Genomic DNA, 17,209 nt, shown 5'->3' on the forward strand with positions numbered 1-17,209 from the left:
CCTATAATGTGAATGTTATTTTGTTTGATGTAGTCACTGAATTCCCGAAGTCTTCCTAATTTTACCTGTTATTTTTTTGTCTCACAACTCAGCTTGATTACTTTCCATTACTGTGTCTTCCAGGTCAGTAATTCATTCCTCTGCTTCCTCTAGTTGATATTTATTCCATTTAATGTTCTTTTAATTTTATTTATTGTGTTTTTCATCCCTGGTGGGTTATTTTTTATCTCTTTATTAAGTGTCTCAATGATGTCCTCCACTCTTTTCTCAAGTCCCATGAGTGTCTTTATGATCATTACTTTAAATCCTCTATCAGACATATTGCTCATACCTGTTTGCTTAGGTCTCTTACTGTGGTTTTATCCTATTCTTTCATTTGGGACACATTCCTCTGTCTCTTCATTTTGTCTAACTCTCTGTGTCTTTTGCTTTGTGTTAGAAACTCACTATTTCTCCTGATATTGAAAGTATTGTCCTTATGAAGAAGAGGTCCTGTGGTACCCTGTAGTGCAGCTGTCCCCTGTTACCCAGACATAGCATTTCAGGAGGTTTCTCCTGTGTGTATTGTGTGTGACCTGCTCTTGTGTCCTGGCCACTTTTGGTGGCCAGTTTTAACAAGGTGTACCTTAGGTTTCTATAAAGCCCTGCTGCTGCTGTTGCTGGCACAAAGTCCCCACAAAGCACACTGCATGAGAGATGCAATGCTGCTGAGGTTTGCGCTATCTTCTGGGGGAGGAGGCCACAGCCCCAGGACTAAGGTAAGCATGACTGGAAAGGGCAGGTCTGCCAAAACTCGGGCAAGTAGCTTGGTGTAAGCAAGTTAGATAGTGCATGTCCTTGCAGCAGATGGCCCAGTGCTTATGCTTAGGAGTGGGGAGGGAAATGGATCCTGCCAGCTCCTTTATTCCTGAAGGGGTCTTCTTGTGATCCCTGCCTTTCTAGGAGAGGCTCTGAGATGAGTATTTTGCTCTTTCCCCCATATGCCCTGAAACTGCTCCTTCTACATTGTGTCTTCCAGGGATTTTTGTCATGGTGTCTCTTTAAGGGTGGGAAAACAGCTTCCTGTTGCCCTTGGGGCTCTCCCAGAGAAGAGCCCCCTGATTTTTAAAATTCCAGGCTTTATCTCCCAAGGGTTGTAAGAACTTAGGATATTCAGTTGTTCCTGCTTTCAAAGCCAGATGTTATAGGGATTCATCTTTCCCTTGCCAGCTCCCCAAGATGATATTCTGTTTCTTGCCCTTCTTATACCAGTGGCTCCCTCCCTCCTGTTAACCCCCAAGGTGCATTTTGCTTCCTACAGCATCTTCACCCCTTCCTACCCTTTTAGTTGTGGCTTTTTCTCTACCTTTAGTTGTGAAGTTTGTTCTGCCAGTCTTCCAAGTGCTTTCCTGGATTTTTAACACTGATGTAAGTTTATTTAGTTGTATCCATGAAATATGCTGAGCTTAGGGTCCTCTTACTCCATCATCTTCCCAGCCTCCTTAGATCCCTTTTTCCATAGGGCAGTATATCCTTCCATACATTCTCACACTATATACAGTTCACACAGTATAAACTGATATTTTGGCTTAAAGTGTTTTAATTGTTATTATGGGGCTATTCTTTGCAGTCAAAGAAATGAGTGTTGTATGTAGAGATTCCCAGAATTATCTAGCTGCTGAGTATATGTTTTATTAGTATTTTTGGACTTTGAACAATTATCATTTGTAGGTTCTTAGATAACATGTGACATTGGTTGTAAGCATACTTAAGGAAATAACCTTCATAATCTAGCTTAAATTCAATCCCTTAGGAAGCATGGCTACTCTTTATTTCCCAGTATTAACTCCAAAATTTTCTTAGCTATTCTCGATGCCCCTTCAGTGTAAAGTATAAATTATAGATGATCGTCCAACATCATGAACTCAGAAGGTAATGCAGGAAATGGCTTGGATATCATTAATTCTGGACACAATTAGATGCTGATTATCTTAACTCTGATTGTTTTGTATCTATTCAAAGTTATAAATTGCCAACATTTATTTTTAAAGAAGTTTTTCAGGCTTATTTCTTATTATTTTGTAGTAACATTAAAAGCAAATTTTTATGATGATTATGATATGTTCAATCAAGATGAAAATGTATAATAGAATTGGCAAACAGCCTGAGTATTTATTTCAGTGTGATGCTTATGTGCAACTGTTACATGTTCTATTGTTTTGAATTTGACATTAGAGGAGACTCTCTTGATTTATATATGTTTGGCCTGGAAGGCTAAACATATATAAATATTTAGAGGAGAAATATTTGAAAACTAAATTTTAGTGTTGATAGTTGGAGAAAAACCCTTAATAAATCTCTCCACCCCCATTCTTTTCATCTGGTTGAGCCTATTTAACAATTTAGCTCACCTACTATTAATTAAGGAGGCTCTTCATGAGCTCTTTGGATGGGGAAGTTACCTCTTATTTTTGATGGCATAGTATCCTGATCATATCTGTTATAACACTTTTCACATTGAAACCTTATGATTATCTGTCTCTTATAACTAAGCATTCCTGAAAGAATGGGCCATACTTATCCATTTATGTAACATCGGTGTTTAGCAGGCTATAGTTAAATAAGAGAAACTGAGTTGAATCATATTTAAACAATAAAATAACCTCAATATTATTTAGGGTTTCTAGAGGATCTTTTATTATGCAAAAAACTCAAAAGAGCAACTTTCAGTTCTAGAAATAAATAGGAAGAAGAATATATATGTACCCATTCTCACATAGTTATAATTCCTCCTAACATTGACTTCTCTGGGCCTGTGCAGTACATTTTTTTGAAGCTTTTTTTTTTTTTTTCATTTCTGTTTTGTTTTGTTTTGTTTTGTTTTAATTTTTATTTATTTTTAAAATTTTTTTTCAGTGTTCCAGAATTCATTTTTTATGCACCACATCTAGTGCTGCATGTAATACGTGCCCTCCACAATACCCACCACCATGCTCACCCAACCTCCTATCTCCCTCCCCTCCAAAACCCACAGTTAGTTTCTCAGAGTCCACAGTCTTATGGTTCATCTCCACCTCCAATTTCCCCCAACTCCCTTCTCTCCATCTCCCCATGAAGCTTTTAATACAGAAACAAAATAAAGATAGAAGAAACTAGAGAGAATATAATCCACTGGTCCCTATCACTTAATGAATCTATGTTTTTATCCGTACCCTTGATGGACCTCTGGGACCTCAGTTTGGATCAAATTTTTCTTCCAGTATAGTGGACTTTTTTTTTTTTTCTTTCACATTCAGTATGCATTCCTCCTCCTCCTTTTAACAGTGTCCTATTGCTCTTAGGAAGCCATCTATCACCCATTCTCAGCCAGTGTCCTGATTCTAAGAAGGGCAAAGGATTCAGGTTCCTCACCTATGTCTATATTTAGATCTTTGTGCCTTTTTCAAAACTAGCTTGCATTAGAAAAATACATACATGAGTTTGGTTCTCCACCTCTCCTTCAAACAGAATATGGATCTAGGAAAGAGTAGCTAAAGTTAAATATTTACTATCCCTTCCCCACCCTCCTATTTATATCCATGTTCTTCCTCAACATGTTTGTAATATCAGCTCATGAATGTCCAATCATCAATTACTGCAGATATTAAAAAACAATTTAAAGTGATGTCTGTGTCATTTAGATGTTATGATTTGGATTTAATAAATGTGATAAAATACATTATATAAAGAAACCCATAGTTCCATCATCGGTAGTGAGTGTAAACTGTATAAATTAGATATGTAATCAAAATTATGGCCTAGTTGCATAGAAATCTTACTTTTCCAATTAACAAATATGCAAATGGTTTATTACGCTAATTTAGTTTAGAATACCATTATCTGTGACATTTTAGACTCCATTAGATTAACAAAAGAGAAACTGAAAGTAACCTCTTTGAAACTAGAATTCTAATTGAAAGTTTTAGGATTTCAAAACAAAAATCTGTTTTCTGAATTTCTATTGCATGTGTTTACATGGGTAAGCGTCTTTAGTGTCCTTCCCTTAGGAACTTAAAAAAAAAAAAAAACTAAAATGAAATATCAGTTCACTAAAGCAGGATCCCTGCCCCAAGGTTTGGCAAAGTGCATCCTGTCTCACTGTTTTGTTCTGAGGCTCTTACAAGGAAAAAAAAAATATCAGTTTACCAGAGTTAGCCCTCTGGCCAAAGTCTCTCTCAGTTCCAAGTAATGGATCCTAAATGAAAGAACAAGAAAAGGTAAAATGCCAACATCTTGTTAAAGGTTTTTAAAAAGTTTTCAAAATTTTATGAAAGTGAAAAGAAAAAAAAAAGTATACTGAAAGAGAGAACTGGCCTGGAAAAACAACTTGGAAAGTGAACATAGTTACTACTTTAGGGCTGTGAAGTGCTCTTCTCATCAAATGGAATTTCTCCACAAATGCTCCAAAAGTTGCCCAGTTGATGGCAAGCACAAAAGCCTTACTCATAAAGATTTTATTTACAGATATATTTTGAGCAGAATTTAGGAAGGCAGAGATAGTTCAAGTCATAAATAAAAAAATCTGGAGATTTTAAAACAAGGAAAAAAGGATTATTTTGCAATGCTAAATATTTCAGTCTGAATTTGGGATTTGATCTAAATTAACTTCTGGAGTAGACCCTTAATGACCTTCCATTTTCATGAAAAATGGAAGCATTCAGTTAAATGTGTCTTTCAGATTTAATATAACTTTGACATCTAGAAATTAAAATTTTTAATTTTTACTATTACATATCAGTGACATAATCAGATTAACTGCAGAGATGGCTTGTACATTTTCATCTCAAAATTTAAATGAAAAATTCAGATTAAGCAATGAGAGATTACTGATGCAACTCTAATGGCCAGTGCAGCATCATACAATCTTTGTATTCATAGAGCATTTAATGAATAAAGGTAGAAGTGGAGAGGAGGAAAACATCTACTCAAATATTAAAACTGCAGAAGTTGAATCACATAATGAAAGCTGGAGTTAATTGCTACTATGAGTGTTGTTAAGATACCCTGGGCTTACCATGCACTCTGTGCTTCTTTGGTCATTTATGTTCAAAGTCCCCACAAGGAAGTGGTTTTGTTTGTGAAATGCCTTTTGGAACTATTAAACTACTGGAAATGAGTACAGTGGTGTAACAGCATTGAGAACACAGAGCCATTCTTCGGTGTTCCCTGAAGTGTGTTCTGGAAAACACTAATAATATGGTCCAGGAGAAAAAAAGCATGGCATGTTCAGCTAAGTTTGGAAAGCACCATTCACCATCCCTGTGAGAGAATAGCCATATACATTAGCACAATAAAGGTATGGAAAATGCTTTAATAAAGAAGCATTTAACTTTGTTATCTGCATATTGCCCAAACTTAGATGACTTTGAAGCCCTTCTTATTAAATTTTTTTGTAAACATATAATGTATTATTAGCCCCAGGGGTACAGGTCTGTGAATCATCAGGTTTACACACTTCACAGCACTCACCATAGCACATACCCTCCCCAATGTCCATAACCCTACCACTCTCTCCGGACCCCCCTCCACCCAGCAACCCTCAGTTTGTTTTGTGAGATTTGAGTCTCTTATGGTTTGTCTCCCTCCGGATCCCATCTTGTTGAAGCCCTTTTTAAAAGTAACATCTACTAACATCAAATAGAACTAGGAAAATAGACACATCTTTTGGTGAATATTGAAAGTAAGATCACTTTATGATTGAAATCAGCATCAGACTAGTAAAGCTAAGAGATAAATGATGTATTCCATTCACTGGAATGGAATATTTTTCTTTAGAAGTTAAAAAATTAATTCCCACATTCTAGTTTATACTCAAGTTCTGAGATCTCCAGGGGCATGAGGTAGGTATTCAGAGGCTGTCATCTTTAGGTGCCTGTACCAAAGAATTTTGTTCTGCCTCTGTAAAGGTGAGGATTGGATGCAGAAATATGATGACTGCAGAAATAAGAGACTGGCATATTTTTAGACTTTAATTGGATGAATTGTCCAAGTTCAAGTCTTATCATTATTTATTGGAGCATTTGCAGCAATCTTCTGCAAACTTTTCCCTTGTACCAGAGTAATGTCTAAGCTACATGTCTGACCAGGTAATTCACACATATGATGTCTTTCTGTGACTCTGTATCATTTTCTCAATAAAATTTTCAAAATTTCTAAAATTTATTACAACCTTGATCATCATCTTTTCCAAGATTAGGTAGGATAAATGCTGTTATTTATCCAGATATTTTGACTTGCTGGTCCACTGAAATAGTCTCTTCTAGCAGAACCTGATTATTCAGCAATCCATGAACTATGGAATGTAGTTAATATAAAATCTTTTGAGAGTGACCATGATCGTCCTTTAGCACTTAATACATTGCCTAAAATAACAAGACCACCTGTCTCCAATGTTTGAAATGGATCGAAATGTAAAATTAACATGGACACCCACCTTGAGGAAATTTGATGACCTTATGAAAGTTTAATGGAAAATAAAATAAGAATTATTTTGCACAGTCATGGCACTGACTTGCAGTGTGGCATTGAGAAAAGCCCTCAACTTTTCTGTGACTGTTTTGTTCTCTTAAACATAGCTGTTAGAAGGGGGGGAAATGAGTATAGTTGAAAGCACTAAAGATGAAAGACTAAAGAAAATATAATGGGTAGTTAATGAGTCAATCACATTAATGTGATAAAATCCATAAAAGGAAGTCTGAATGAACACTGTGACTATTCTCAGGATAGACTTTATGAATACTTTAGAATTCCATATAGGATAGAAATGGTCTGTTTATTTAGACTTCCCCCCACCATTTTATTTTTTTAATTTAAATTCATTTAGCTAATATACAGTGCATCATTAGTTTTTAATGTAATGTTCAGTGATTCATTAGTTGTGTGTAACAGTTATTGCTCATCATATCATGTGCCATCTTTAATGCCTGTCACCCAAGTACCCCATCACCCCATCTACCTCCCATTCTGCAACCCTCAGTTTGTTTCCTGGAGTCTAGAGTTGCTCAATTTTTGTCTCCCTGATTTCTTCCCTTTCAATTATTCCTCCCCGTCCCTATGATCCTCTGTGCAGTTTCTTTAGGCTTTGTGGGAAGAATGTGAGGGGAGTACATACCTTATATCCCTTCACTTTTCAGGCAACATTTGCCATTCGAGGATATCAACTCACAAGATGTCCACTCTGTTACTTCTCCCTCCTCACCTAACAGTCACTACAGTGATCTGCCTCTTAATTTGTTCAGGTAACATCCATTTATGTAATTTTTTAGACTTAATAAAGTGGCATAAACCACAGCCTGTACCATTCATGAGTTCAGTGACTCAGGAGATGATGCCATTACATACGAAATAGAACCATTGTTTAGCATTTCCACCACCAACATTGCTGTTTGCAGGGTTCCCATATTTCCTGTTACAAAAAGGCTGAAGGCTTAAGTAATCATGATAGGAGACACTTTGCACTGTGTAAACTTTAATCCTTCCTTGAGCAGCATAGTCTTCTGAGAAATACATAAATGAGCAGAAGACACTGCAGGTTATGTTCATTTTCATTTCAACAGGATTGCCCTTTTTTTTTTTTTATTGTTTCTTACTGTGTGTCAGTATTCTGAAGCTGTAAAAAGAAGAGCAGAAATAAAAGCAGGTGGAAATAAAGGTGTTACAATTGAGCAATGTAGTTAAGGAGCCTGAGCTTCAAAAGTGTATCATTCTTTATACAGCAAAACACCAGTATTAGTAATACTTTTAATGCATCTAAATGCTGCCAAATGTTTCTGTTGACTAGCTTATTCCCAAGGGGTTCCTATAGCTCAGGTCACTCAGGTACTGCTTTTTAAATTACCATGGTGGTGAATTCAATTACTACTGTACTCTTTCAGCGGCCTTAAAGAATAAATGGTCTTCCTAAAATGTTTTTCTCTTTGAAAAGGTCTAGAGTGTTAGGACTGGATGGGACCTTAGAGATTATCTGATTCACTGTTCCATAACCTTGTCTGATGACAAGACTCTTCTGAGAACTCTTTAAAAAGGTACAGATTTTCAGGCTACTCCCTGGATGCTCTGTTACAGTAAGTTTGACATGGAGTCTAAAATCTACATTTTATAACAAAGATTCCAAATGACTCTTAGCATCAGGCCAGTTTGGAAAAGCCATATTAGTCCCACTTTTTTTTTTTTTTTTTTTTTAGAAATTTTCTAGAAGAGCAAGGGGATGCCCAGATAGATTGATTCTTCTAAGTTGTGTATTGCACAACATTTTTTTAAAAAATTGAGATTAGTTTATGAAAAAATGTTGATACACAGTGTTTATGCAGTCCATGGCAGGGAATGGGAGAATATATTTTCTTCGAGTTTAAGCCTTTGTATTAAAGAGAACAATGTCATTTAGAGGATTATAGGAGAAGTAACAAGAGACACTTTGCTTTGTATACAACAGTGGTTCTTAACCAGGGATGATTTTATTCATGAAGCAACATTTGAGAATGTCTGGAAATATATTTTTGGTGTCAAAACTGAGGGGAGGAAGGTACTTCTTATGTGTGTGGCACACAGGGGCAAAGATGCTGATAAACACACCGTAATGAACAGAATATCCCCCCACAAGAAAGAATTACTTGGACCAAAATATCAATAGAGTCCAGGTTGGGAAACCATGGTATTTGCTTAATCCCTTCTTGAGCATCATCTTTCTGTGTGATACTTACTAGTAATATTAGGCACACTTGAGAAGTAGGACACAGTTTATAATTTTCTCCCTAAAGTTAAATAGAAAATCTTATATCAAGGCTAAGCAGGATATTTATTGATGTGAGTTATGCTATACTTAGACTGGATAAAGTTGATTTTTTTTTTCTTATGACCATACAGTAAATCATTTTAGGATCCCTTCCTTCTATTCAAGTACCTAGACCTTTCTATTCCAGAGCACCCCAATTATGTCTGCTTTGGCCTTGCTTCATTCTGTTCCTAGATCATCCACACTCTAATTCCCTGGGATCAGCTACAAGCTACAGGGTCAATGTTGATTGATTTTTAGCAGAAATAGACAGAATTTTGGTCCAAAATGATAAACCAGAGGCTACATGAATGGACTTATTCGGTTTACTTAGAGTAACTTGTTTTCCACATCAGACTGATTTTCTTTTCCTAATAATTCTCAATTCTAGTTCCTTTCCATCTGTTTGATCAAAGCTTCATATACTCGTCATCATTTTCCTGAACCATTGAAATAAACACTTAATATTGAAATAACCTCCTACCTTTTCTGCAACTTTTGCCATCTTCCTACCCATTTTCCACCTAACGATTATCTTTGTAAAGCACTTTTTCTCCCAGATTTTTCCCCATTCCATCAGTGGTCTTTCCTCTATAAGAATGTTTCTTAAACATGGGTTACATATGGAATCTTTTTAAAGGGGAAACAAATTCCTTCAGATCACTTGTCCATCTTGAATTACTTTATTTTAAAATCACTTATACATGTGTAAACATAAAACCAAATTTAAGATACAACTATGAAACCAAAACATTTTCAAATTTAAAATAAACCAAGCTATACAACAAAGAAATTTCAAAAGTATAATATTAATTCAATATGATCATTAATATTGTCCAGAGTCTGTAACAGTGCTTGCTGTGGCCATGGTTCTTTTACTTTCCGATGTGTGTTCCGTATAGTGAGCTGGAGCGTGACTCAGTTTGTCAAATTCTTCGTTTTGTCCCTGGCGTGAACACATTATTTATATATGGAAGCTGCCTTCATTCTTTTCCCATTAGTCCAGGATAGATAAATGTTGTACACCAGTACAAGCAAAAAAAAAAAAAAAAAAAAGTACAGAACAAAGACAAATGCAGGCACCAGTAATTGATAATCTACATCATCCAGGTCTCATATTGTTATCTTATATTTCTTTTTTCTTGTTTTAAATAGATTTTATTTATTTATTAGAGAGAAAGAGAAAGCATGAGCAGGGATGAAGGGAGAGGGAGAAGCAGACTCCCTGCTGAGTAGGGAGCCCTATGTGGGGCTAAATCCCAGGACTTTGGGATCATGACCTGGGCCGAAGGCAGGTGCTTAACGACTAAGCTACCCAGGTGCCCTGTTACCTTATAGATCTTTAAATTCTGAAAATAAACTGGAGGGGACAGGGGAGGGATAGTGTGGCAGGGTGATGGACATTGGGGAGGATTTGTGCTATGGCGAGTGCTGTGAATCGTGGAAGGCTGATGATTCACAGACCTGTGCCCCTGAAACAAATAATACATTATATGTTAATTTCAAAAAGGTAAAAAAAAAATTGTGAAAGTAAAAACACAAAACTAAGAATTCTCATTATCAGCTCAAGAAAAAGGCTGTGAGTTTGAGTCCTCTTTTCTCATTAGTGAGAAATATTGATTTATAGAATTGAGTCTACATTCCATAGTTAGGCATGCAAAGTCCTCACTATGCTGCTGTTCTTTCCTGATCCCACAGGCTCATCGGTGGGCCTTCACTTCTTCACTTACTACCTAGGGTTACAGAGCTCACCAGTTGCCCTGCCTGCGTACTCTTTCAGCTCTCTGTGCCTTTCACTTTTGCTACTTCCTCTACAGTCTGCACTCCCAGGTTTGTTTTTTATATCTTAATCATCCTTCAAAATCTAGCCTAGGTGTCATTTCCTCTATAGCCATTTCTAGAACTCCAGGTTGAAAAATGTAACTCCTCCTGTGGACCAAGGGCACCCTGTGTTTATCTCTAACCGGTCTCCTCCTTTGTAACAGTGGCTTTGTTCATTCCCTCACTCTACGATAAGCTTTTTGAGAGAAGGCTTGGAACCACTGGCACCCAGTCCAGACCCTCACATACCAATAGTCACTCAGTAAATATTTTAGTAAACCACCTCTGGTAACCATATTGGATTTTTGGGTTTTTTTATTTCCAATAATCAGAATTGAATATACTTTGAAAAATGATAGAAAAATTATAGTTGAAAATGTACTAGATTTGTAAATGATGGGACTGGAATTCACATCTTGCCTGCCATTTATTCTTATGTACAGAATGGAGATAAATAATCACCATTGCACACACTGTTTTTGCGAATGTGCAAAATTCTGGCACAGTGTTTGACAAATAGGCATATAGTCATTTGATATTAGTTTCTTCACTAATTAATATATTACTGTTATTTCTTTTTATGGCCTTTAGTGATTTGAAATTATTTTTGTTAGCCATTAAGTTTCAAATATATATACTTCCTTATTGCACTTAGATTGAAGCCTAGTATTAGTTATTTTCCTAAACTGAGTTTCAACACTGCTATATAAAGTAGATGACACAATCAATTTTTCCTTTTCATCCTCACAAGATACTTCACTCTCTTTAACTATTTATATTTATTCAGAACATATTTCTTTTCTTTTATTGCCACAGGCATGAGAGCACCTCTACTTTGTTCTTATTACCTAGAGAAATCTTTCTTCTTCCATCTCTTTGTGGTCTGTTTTCATCAGAAAGCGTCTACTTTGAGAAATATTTTCTTTATCTGCATTGTATTATTGAATTTTTATGCTTTCATATAGATATTAGAGCCTATTGCTTCAGTTCTTTGAGCAGTAGGCTTAGGTTTATCAATAATATTAAATGTATCATAAAAGTAAGTTATATGGAATTGAACAGTATGGAAAGTTTCTTTAACTCATGGTTTCCTAGCTCTTACTTTGTTTTATAAACAGAATAGATATAATGTAGATATGAAAGCAGCTGAGACAGATGTATCTGATGCTAACAAGGAAACACAAAAAGTGTGAAAGACTGCATTTATTATGGGATGAAATGCAAGCTACAAACTATAGGAGTTCCTAAAAGAAAATTCTTAATAAAGGATACTTACTGGTACAAGAAAATTCAGGGTCTGTGAAAGAAAAAAGCTTCACAGATATGGGGATAACCAAAAGATGAACCAACCTACAAAGCAATGTGATCAGCATCCGTAGGGACAAAGTATCAACTTAACATCTTGAGGATAGGAATAATGAAATCAGTTTGATGTAAAGTAGCAGGCATGCATCAGTGACCCACAAGAAGTTCCTGTTATCACAATTTTTCTCTGGTTTTATGTCATCCTATGTGCCACAAGTGTTTTGGAATTGAATTAAAATTGCACCTGTCATACCTTGACCCTCGCACCTTCAGCCTACTTTCTGAATTCAATTCAAATTAAAACCTTAGTGCATTTTGGTGGAGAGATTTTTGACTAACAGGAAAAAACAAGAACAAAAACTATTTGGAACCTCAGAAGAAAGGCATTTGGTTCTGTTTTTTTGTCCCCTTCATCACAATCATGAAGAGTACCACTCTACCATCTGGTCGGAGATAAAAGAGAACCTTAGGGTCTTGTTTTCTAAGTTGGGAATAAAGTCATTTGAGTTGGCAAATTTCAGTGAACAGTTATAAGTTTACAAGTATTGACCTCAGGCATTTTTGTATCCATGTTGCCTGCATTTGGACCACAGTTAACATATGTCATTTTTAGAAACTGCGCACTGTTTGACAGCTTGCACGAAGAAGAGAAATTGACAGAACTCCATGTGTTTCTGCTTCCAGATCTCTTGTTCAATATAACCTTCTGTTTAAAATATAAAATTATTAGGGCTGTTATGACATGTACATTTGATTTCGTGATTTTTTTGACTTGTCCTCTGTGTTCATTTAACTTCTTTAAGGTTACCAGTATTCACTTACATGTCAGATTGCTTTAAAACAAACAAACAAACAAACAAACAAAAAAACCGGGGTGCCTGGGTGACTCAATGGGTTAAAGCCTCTGCCTTCGGCTCAGGTCATGATCCCAGGGTCCTGGGATCGAGCCCCACATTGGGCTCTCTGTTCCTCAGGGAGCCTGCTTCCTCCTCTCTCTCTGCCTGCCTCTCTGCCTATTTGTGATCTCTGTCAAATACATAAATGAAATCTTAAAAAAAAAAAAAAAGCAGTTCTTTCTATGATTTTGTATCAACTATTTTGTATGCAAGGTCACATCCTTTGCTCTTAGAGACCTTAGAGTCTATTGGAGTAGAATATAATCTCTAAAGAAAATGATAAGACAAGCCACAGGCTGGGAGAAAAGTTTTGCAAAAGACCTATCTGATAAAGGACTCTTATGTAGGTTCATTAATTTTAACAAATTTATTAGCCTGTTAAAGGAGGGGCAAGCTATGCGTGTGGGGTCAGCATGTATATGGGGGCTCTGTATTTTCCACTCACTTTTGCAGTGAACCTAAAACTATTCTAAAATGTTTGTGTAAAAATTTAGGTGTCTACATTGAAAAGAATCAGGAAAACATACTTAATTAGAGTTGAACATTAAGGGTTTTTTTTTTTCTGTAAAATGTTGTGTATGATACAAATAAAATAATAATTGGTAAAGTGAAAAAAATAAAGTCTGTTTTTTAAAATGATAAAGCCAATATATCATGTTAAATGTTATGAAACAAGGGTTATAAGAAGAATAGTAGCCCAGAGAAGAGGGGCTTTATTCAACCTAGGGAGATTTGGAGATTTCACAGAAGTGATAACCTTTGGACTGGGATTTAAAAGACAAATAGAATTTTACCTGTAGAAAGGTACAAGGCAGGAATTATAGGTAATGAAGGAGAAGGGGAGAGGTGAGCAAAGGGGTTAAAAGAGAGGGGAAAAGGAGCAGCAGGAGAAAGTGTGACATACTCTGTGAATGCCTAATAATTCACACGGAAACCTGAGTTTATAATAGTCACAGGTCATTGGACTTGTGGTACATGTTGCAAATTTTCATTCTGTCTGTCATGCTGATGTATGTCATGTCTGACATGTAAGAGTCTAGGGAGCAAGCCATTGGCCGGCAAGCCATTTAGAAGAACAGAAAAGATACTGTGTGCTTACTCTTGTCGTTGTTAGGGGTTATCACATGGAATCCTTATGTTACTGAACTCAAAATACAGCTGCCCTTCACCTGAAAGTTCATCACTCAAGAGACAGGTTTTCATTGGAAAGAAATTTGAACTTTATTCAGAAAGCTTGGAACCTGAGGAGTAGGTGGACTCTTGTTCAGAAGCCAACTCTGAGGTTTCTGCCTGGCCCAAGGTTTTGTTTTGTTTTGTTTTGTTTTGTTAGTAAACATATATTTTTATCCCCAGGGGTACAGGTCTGTGAATCACCAGGTTTACACACTTCACAGCACTCACCAAAGTTGGCCCAAGGGTTTTTAAAGAGGCTTAGGGTGGTGAGTCAGTAGACGGAATGCAGCGGCCTTCAGTGTTTCTTGATTCATGCAAACTCAATGATACCAAATACAAAAGTTATCTCATGAGAGGTGGTTGTGCAGGAGGGTCTGGTTCTTGTTTCAGGATGTGCTGGAGTGCTCTGTTCTCTCTGAAGAGAAAGGCATGGTCTACAGATGCACAAAGGGAGGTCCGTAAAGTCATCTGTGTGACTAAAAAAGAAAATAAAATTTTTGTGCTAAAGAACTGCCAGACTAATCAGAAAGTTGAGGTGGTTTCAGACAGACTTACTGGCTTCTGTGACCTAGGAAAGCTCTAGTCCTTTACTCCTCAAGGCCAGCGGTCTGCAAATCTCAAAGAAAGTAAATAGTACTGTTACACATCATGGATCTTAGATCCACAAATTACGAATGTGGTAACTTGAAGCAAGTGAACCAGTAAGACCCGCTCATATACTGTTACACAGCATTCTTTGGAGCTGGGGATTATTGTCTCAGTTTGCCATTGAAGAGTCTAAGGCAAAGAGAGGTTAAGTAACTGCCCAATTTCACACAGCTAATCAGTAGCAGAGCTGAGACTCAAATCTGGGCATTATGGTAGCAAAGTTATATGACTGGTCACACTCTAAGGAGTGGTTTGAGTGAAACAGTCAAAGGGAGAAACTGAATGTAGATCAGATGTCATTGCTTATCTTTTGTTTTTCCAGGTCTCTTTGCAAGGCAGTAGACCAGCAGCTGTAATCCGCGGCAATAGACCAGCAGCTATAATCCGCGGCGGTCCTGTCACACCTTCATCATGTTTCCCTTGACCAGAAATGCACTGAATCAGTTCAAGATTCGAAGCATTCAACAACTCAGGTCAAGGCAGAGTCACAAAAATCATTCTCAAGATTTCCATGATAGATACGGTAACACTGTATTAGCCAGTGGGACGGCTTTCTGTGTTGTTGCATGGGTGTTCACGGCCACACAGATTGGAATAGAATGGAACCTGTCTCCAGTCGGCAGAGTCACCCCAAAAGAATGGAATGATGAGTAACCATTAAAGTTACTGTAATACAAAATTGTTTCCAAAAATTAACTTGTTACTTAAGCACTCTGCTGCTCATTAAATATAACATAATTGAAGAAATAAAATACATTTGAAGCCTTTAAAAAGTTGTTGAAAATACTCATTATAGTGCCTAGAAGCAAGACAGTAGCAGTGGGTATAGGTTATAGGAGATTATGAATAATAAATATTTGAAAGTAGAATTAATAATGCATGTGTTTTTCTGGCTTGATGATTTACATTGGGTATCCCTTAGTGGGAATACACACATAGGTACCTTACAAATTAGTTTAATTGTTTGGCCGATTCTGTTGAATCTTTCCTTAAAATATATTCATGATAAAAAAAAATTCATGATCTTTTTTTCACATCCTTTTATCTTTCCCACCATGATCTGAATCACCATACTCTCACTGGGGTTACTATAAAAACTTTCTCACCAGTTTCCTTGCTTCATCACATAATGTCCCCCCAAACCTGCATCCTCTACTCCACCATACACAACTTTTTTTTTTTTTAACACAGAAGCCAGAATGCTCATTTTATTTTTTATTTTTTTAAATTTTATTTATTTGACAGGGCCAGAGAGCACAAACTGGGAGAATGGCAGAGGGAGAGGGAGAAGCTGGCTCCCCGCTGAGCGAGAGCCTGATGCAGGGCTCCATCCCAGTACGCTGGGATCATGGTCTGAGCTGAAGGCAAATACTTAACCAGCTGAGCTACCTGGGCACCCCAGAATGATAATTTTTTTTTTTTTAAGATTTTATTTATTTATTTGACAGAGAGAAATCACAAGTGGGCAGAGAGGCAGAGAGAGAGAGAGGAGGAAGCAGGCTCCCTGCTGAGCAGAGAGAGCCCGATGCGGGACTCGATCCCAGGACCCTGAGATCATGACCTGAGCCGAAGGCAGCGGCTTAACCCACTGAGCCACCCAGGCGCCCCCAGAATGATAATTTTAAAACATTCATGATATCACTCCTCTTTTCAAAACCCAGTGACTACATTCCACTCAGAGCTAACGCCAAAGTCCTTAGAAAGGTACACAGGCCCCTAGATGCTGCACTGGTCAGTTTTACTCTTGCACCAGGACACTTCCATTCGCTCTTTTCTCTGCTTGCAGTGTATTTAATTCAGATCTTGTATGACTCATTTCATCATACTTTTCAAGGTTTCATTCTTATGTCATATTTTCAGGGGAGGCCTCTGACTACCTTTTTTAAGATTGCAGCCCCTGCTTAGTTCGGGCTTTGTCTGTTCTATTTCCTTGCTTTATTTTTTCCATAGAAATTATCATCATCTGACATAAGATATATTTTGTTTATTGTCTGTGTGCAAAGCTCCATAAAAGCATAGTGTAGAAGCAGGGTTTTTCAGGACTTATCCCTATAACAGGGCTTGATAGATTAGACCTTCAGTAATTATTGGTTGAATTAATATTAGTCTACCAGTAATGAATTTGTTTACCACTGTGGCTTTGCAATGATTATTGGAGAGTATATTGTTTATCTATTGCTATTTTATAAATTACCCTGAAACTCAGTGACTTACAACAGTTATCATTTATTACCTCACAGTTTCTGTGGGTCAGGAATCTCAGTGCATCTTAGCTGGATATCACTGGCTCAGGATCTCTCTCTCTTAAAACCCGAGTGTCAGGACAATAATCATTTCAAGTATAACTCGGATAGGATCTATATCCAAACACATATGGCTCTTACTGGCCTTAGGACCTCACTGAATATTGCCTGGAGACATCAGTTCCTTTTGTGTAGTTTTCTCTCTAGAGCAGCTCACAATGTAACAGAATAAAAGATACAGAAGCCAAGGTCTTTTGTAACCTAATCTAGCAAGTGACATTCCATCACCTCTCCAATATTTTGTTCACTAGAAGTCAGACACTAAAGGCTATAAA

At 36.9% G+C, this 17,209-nt stretch overlaps 1 protein-coding gene and 1 long non-coding RNA gene across 4 annotated transcripts in view; both read left to right on the forward strand.

The window, feature by feature from the left end:
• The window catches only part of LOC309863562, a 163,318-nt gene extending 148,323 nt beyond the window's left edge, over positions 1-14,995 (forward strand). For 2 of the 3 annotated variants that reach the window (XR_014311106.1, XR_014311108.1), the window contains 2 exons: positions 7,152-7,256; positions 14,954-14,995. This is a non-coding gene — a long non-coding RNA (uncharacterized lncRNA). The remainder of the gene's footprint in view (positions 1-7,151; positions 7,257-14,953) is intronic. The other variant, XR_014311107.1, reaches the window with a different exon arrangement.
• Positions 14,996-14,997: 2 nt separating this feature from the next.
• On the forward strand, positions 14,998-15,404 carry COX7B2 (cytochrome c oxidase subunit 7B2). The gene has a single exon (XM_082728505.1). It carries the CDS (start codon positions 15,043-15,045, stop codon positions 15,283-15,285), a length of 243 nt encoding a protein of 80 aa, XP_082584631.1. The 5' UTR covers positions 14,998-15,042; the 3' UTR covers positions 15,286-15,404.
• The last annotated feature ends 1,805 nt before the right edge of the window (positions 15,405-17,209 follow it).

Source organism: Mustela nivalis, assembly GCF_964662115.1.
Source record: "Mustela nivalis genome assembly, chromosome: 4".
NCBI lineage: Eukaryota > Metazoa > Chordata > Mammalia > Carnivora > Mustelidae > Mustela > Mustela nivalis.

Bases quoted from the DNA above. Each gene is read 5' to 3' on its own strand.
- COX7B2 (XM_082728505.1), top strand. From the start codon at position 15,043: ATGTTTCCCTTGACCAGAAATGCACTGAATCAGTTCAAGATTCGAAGC.